Source organism: Myotis davidii, unplaced genomic scaffold (assembly GCF_000327345.1).
Source record: "Myotis davidii unplaced genomic scaffold, ASM32734v1 scaffold200, whole genome shotgun sequence".
Lineage (NCBI taxonomy): Eukaryota > Metazoa > Chordata > Mammalia > Chiroptera > Vespertilionidae > Myotis > Myotis davidii.
Window position 1 is genome coordinate 5,430,809 of NW_006293700.1, and position 5,199 is coordinate 5,436,007.

At 41.8% G+C, this 5,199-nt stretch overlaps 1 protein-coding gene across 1 annotated transcript in view; it reads left to right on the forward strand.

Moving 5' to 3' along the window:
* Positions 1-5,199, forward strand: part of ZFHX4 (zinc finger homeobox 4) — a 196,756-nt gene that overhangs the window by 17,334 nt on the left and 174,223 nt on the right. Inside the window, exon 2 of the mRNA XM_015566291.1 lies at positions 4,944-5,185. Coding sequence (XP_015421777.1) covers positions 4,990-5,185 — 196 coding nt within the window. The 5' untranslated portion in view covers positions 4,944-4,989. The remainder of the gene's footprint in view (positions 1-4,943; positions 5,186-5,199) is intronic.

Here is a 5,199-nt window from a genome sequence, read left to right on the forward strand (position 1 = left end):
ATTGTCTGGAATAGACTGGTCTTTGTTTGTGTGGTTCACTCCGAATCAGCTGTAATTAACTCCAGAGTGTTTCCAGATTGCCAGCAAAGAAAAATTACAGCTTTTCTGTTTTAAATTGTAAAGCTCACAAACATTAACTATGCACAGTGCATGTACTTTGATATATTTCTATCCCGAAAAGGGGGGGGGGGCTTATGTGACTCCCCCAACCCCCTCTAAAAATGTGCTTTTGTGAAGTTATTTGACCTAGTGACGATTGGAACATAATGGAGCCTTGATCCTTGGGCTTGAAATCTTTTTCTTCATATTTTCAATCCTTGGACATTCTAGGAGTTGTTTTTCTTCGTGCGAAGGTTTCTAATGCTGCAGTGGGAAAGAAGTTACGCACTCGTGGATGAAATACTGGACATATACTAAACTGAGCAAATTGCAGAGAAAGCTCGCTACAGGAAACCACCAGCCCCAACTTTAAAGACCGAGATCAAAGCTGGATCCTGACGTAACTTTACCTGTGTTTTGATATATCAAAAGGGAGGCTGTGAGAACGGGCCTTCCTCCCGTGGTCAGCACGCCACACCCTTTTAAAAGCTTCTGTACAGTAGTTTATAATTATGAATTCCAACATGGGCAGAAATGAGGTAGCGGTGTGAGCTAATACCGCCTAGTACATAAAAGATCTGTCAGCAGCTGATGCAAAAAAAAAAAAGTCCAGCCCCAAATCTTTTTTTTTTCCCTTCCCTCTGAATTTAACAATAAGGAATTTAAGCCTCAGTGTGTCTGCATAATACCACTTTGATGGATTTTTTTTCATCAGTCCTCTGTACATGGCAACAAATAAACAAGTATAATTATACTTGTGAAGGCTATTCAGTGCTTTGTCAGGATTAGATATATGTGCCGTTTTCACACCGCACCTCCCTTTTGTCTTTGCCTAACTCACTATGACATATTGATAGAGGATTTGGACTGGGGAAAAGGCCACAGCAGAGACAGTGATGACCTTTTGGAAACTTGATATAATTCAAGGATTTTTATTTATTTTTCTTTTTCTTTTTCTTTCTTTCTTTTTTTTTAGAACTTGTTACCAAATTCTCTTCTACGTGGACAGCTTTTAACCCATTTCAAAGGGAGTCCATGCAGACTCCAAGTGTTAGGAGAGGGCTCAGGAGCAGATGAGAATAAAAACAATAGGCGGAGGGGCCCTTGTCTCTTTTCCCAGCACTTTGCAGAGTGGCTAACTAGCATTCCTTTCCCATTATTCAGGCCTCCGCACCAGATCACGTTCTTTTTCGTCATTTCACAAACACTGTCTCCCTGGACCGGAGAGGAGGGCTGGGACAATCTCAGTTAAAAAGCAGAGGTAACACTGGCCTCTCCAATTTGGGGTTCCAATGGGAACGCTGCTTCCTGAGTGCAGGGGAATTCTCCTATTGTTCAGCAAGCACCCCTTTCATCAGCCAGCTCCTGGTAGGTGGGTTCGGTCATTTGGCAGAGCAGAGTTGAGGCCGCAGGACGAAAGCCAGGCAGAACGAGCTGTAGAAGTTCTTTTCTGCATATTGTCCATTAGTTCCAAAAAGGGGATTTACATGATCAAAGTCACCGATCTTGTGAATTACTGAGAATACCCCCAAAATGTGTACACATATTCTAAGCAGACCAGCAGGTACGTATTGTTCTGAATTTAGCATTGAAATTGTATTAGGGTTTTTTTTTGGGGGGGGGTGGGGATTTCTTGAAGACTTCGGTGATTTTTAAAGATAGAATGTTTGGCAATAGAGAATAGAAATTGGTGGAGACCAAATAGAGACCAGCTTAAATGGTGAAGCAACCTTTATAGTGAGTTTACTTGTTACGCAGTCATTTTGGAATGAATTCTGTGGTTTAAGTTAAATGGCTGTCTTTGTGGTCTTTTTACTGGGACTTATAAAAGTTTAGTGTAAATTTCCTATATGGGTCACACTGATAAAAGAAAGGTCTTCTCTGACAGTGATGACAGTGAAATCACTGGGCATCATATTTAATATGTACAATATTGGTACATGTAGATGTAACTAATGTTTTAACTGCACAAACTAAAGTGATTCCATCAAAATGCACAGGTAAACATTGCCATGGTCATAGTCAATAGCTACGAATTTAAAAATCAGGTAATCTATTACTTACCATCAATTCAGATAGGTTTGTCATTGTTGCTTTTGGAATGAAATGTAAGTTTGATTGTATGGAAGACAGGATTTGACTTAGCTTCTGATTAATGTGTACCTTATTGAGAAGAAATTGATAGGCAATTTGGTGTAAAATGATGTAGGAATTTTGTAACAAAATCAATCCTACCATTTGCTTTGACCTGTGATGGATTCTGTAGGGTAGTTTTCATAATTTTTTTTCACATGGCAACAATGTTGTCCCATTTTTAGAAGTTACTTCCGGTAGAATAAATAGGTTCTGATTCATATAGAGCAGTACTGAGACGCTACATTGCAGAGTCCATTCGGCATCTGGTCAAGACTATTAACTGCACGTTACAGACACCTATTCCAGGTGTCTTCATCATGCATGTCATAATTCCAGCAAGTGCTCTTGTGGGCTGAGAGCTGTTGTAGGGTTATAAGCAAAGTAACTCAAATAATAATAAAAGCTCAGAAACTCCTTCACAAGCTATAAAGTGTTTGGGAGCTTTTCTTACTTTTGTGATTAAGGTGAATCTCCTTCCACGTAGTGGCCTAAACTATCTTTCATAGGAAAGAATAAACAAAACAACAACCCTGGGTCCTTTACATGCTAACCCAGGATCACTAACGGAGTGTGATCCACCACGGTGCTCCCACTCCAGATTAGCCCCTTCCTGCCTTCCTCATCTCTTCCAGTCTAGCAGGGGGTTATGGTGTAGGCATTTTGGCTGCCTTTGGTGCGTATATACGTTGTTTGTGCCTATTTGGTGAATGCAAAGGTAAACATTAACGTTTGTGGACTAATTAGAAAATTATTAGGTTTTCATGCTTATGGTTATCAGATTATTTCAGAGGGTTTTAAAAGCTGCAGGCATGCCATGAAGATAATTAACCTGCAGCTCATCGATGATTAAAATTACACACTAAGCTTTATGATGTTTGATTGGTGAGCAATTAGAATGTCATTTTAACCATGGCAGATACCAAAACGAATTTTGATTTCATTTCCAATCTCTGCAGATCTTTTGATGTATTCTACACTGATCACTTCCTCTCTGATTTAGCTGACAAGATTAAATTTGATTACAGTCAAGAGAGTATTAAGAAGTGATTCTTCATACTTAATATGCCAGTGACCTTCAATGAGGTCTTTCTTCCAGAAGAACTTTTCAAAAGGAATTTCTAAAATGCTTAGTAATATTGGTGAGCCCAGAGTTTTGTTTTCACGGCCTTCTGCCACTGTGAAGTCTGCAATAAATGCAGGGGCATCCAGGGTGAGACATTGCATGTCTATCCTACCCAATATGACAGGTAATGGAATATAGCAACGTCAAGCTTTCTTATATCAAAAATTATCAGCGACCTTGAAAGTGTTGATACTTTTACATTTAAGGGGCTAGTTGCCTTGAAGTTATGAGTCCCTCAGATTGTAAGATTTGAGAGAAAATTGCTTAGCTGCTTCATAAAATCGAGACCATGTCTGTGTCCTAGGCTGAAAATAAACACAAAAGTTTCAGCCCACTCAATGGTGTGTACAGTGCCATCATCCTGCAAACCCAGAGAGCTGCAAGACTCAGAAGCTTAAACTGTAATTGAGTTGCTATTACAGTAGCTGAGGTTTGTGGGCACAAACACACAGGTGGGCACATACACACACGCATGTGGGCACACACGCGCACACACGCATACACACTCACACACAGAAGGGCATGCATTGCTACCAATACATACTCCATTTTCCCCTGCTACCTGACCCTGCTGCCGGAACCTGAGATGGCTTTACAGAGGGTGCATCTTGCTCTCAACAAAGGGAGTTTATGGTCTAAGATGCCTGGCTGAAAAAAAAAACACTGAAAAATTAAATCTAAAAAAATGATGGAAGGATTTTCATCAGTCGTGCTTGCGTATGATTTGTTAAGCCAGGGGAGATGCTGATTGAGGCAATAGTTGAGAGATGGGCAACTCACCAGGATTGATAACATCAAAATGGTATTTGAAATGGTGTTCATTACGTATTGCAGTGGGGGAAAAAAAAAAGGAGTGAATGTGATCGTCCCCTAGGATGATAGGCCTGGCTGCAGTAAATATTAATTTCTGTTCTGCTGCCCATTGAGGTGACTGAAGTGTGGGGAAGAATTGTGATTGGTGCTTAATCAGGGCCAGCCAGATACCTGCTGAGAGCTTTTGCACAGGGAAGATTTGTAGTAAGCTGATTTACTGGCAAAATGAAAGCCAGAGCAGAGTGTGGTCGGCGCTGCCTAGGACTGTAATATTTCTCATTTTAAGGTTCCTTTATGGTTGGTCTCCCTTCCCTACTCATCCCCCCTGAGAAAGTAAAAGGTAAATATTAAAAAATTACAAGTTATTTGCATTGTTCTTTTTATTCCTGCCTTCGTAGGTGAAAGCCATTTCCGTGTCTGTCACGGACAAGGGGCTTTTAAAGCCTTTACGTCGATTATAGACATTTTCAGGAAAGGGGAATGAAAAAAGTACGGATCACTGATATGAATTTCAGATTTATGATGAATGCCCATGGCGACTTCAGAAACACCTAGGGTGTGGAGGCCGGGCTGCGATCGCTCTCCACATGATGTTGCTCCATTTACACAAAGTCTGTGTGTGATAGATAGGTGCGCTGGTTTTAGCGACCCCCCACCCCCCTCACCTTTGCAGATAGTCAAGTTTACAGCTGCCGTAAATTAGTGATGGGCTATTAGTGAGCGGTGTCATTATTTAATAAAAATGCCTTCTCTCACCTTATTTTTTACCCAGGTCCCTGACAGGCTGGATGAAATGAGATCCCCATGTAGCGATTGCCATGGAAACCTGTGACTCCCCTCCTATCTCAAGGCAGGAAAATGGGCAGAGCACGTCAAAGCTGTGCGCAGCGACACAACTGGATAATGAGGTGCCAGAGACAGGGGCAGGCATGGAGCCTGACAGGGAAAGCAGCTCGGCCGATGGCAACCTGAGCGCCCCGGAGCCACGCGCCCAGGACGGCTCAGTGGGCCCGGGCCCGGGCCTGGGC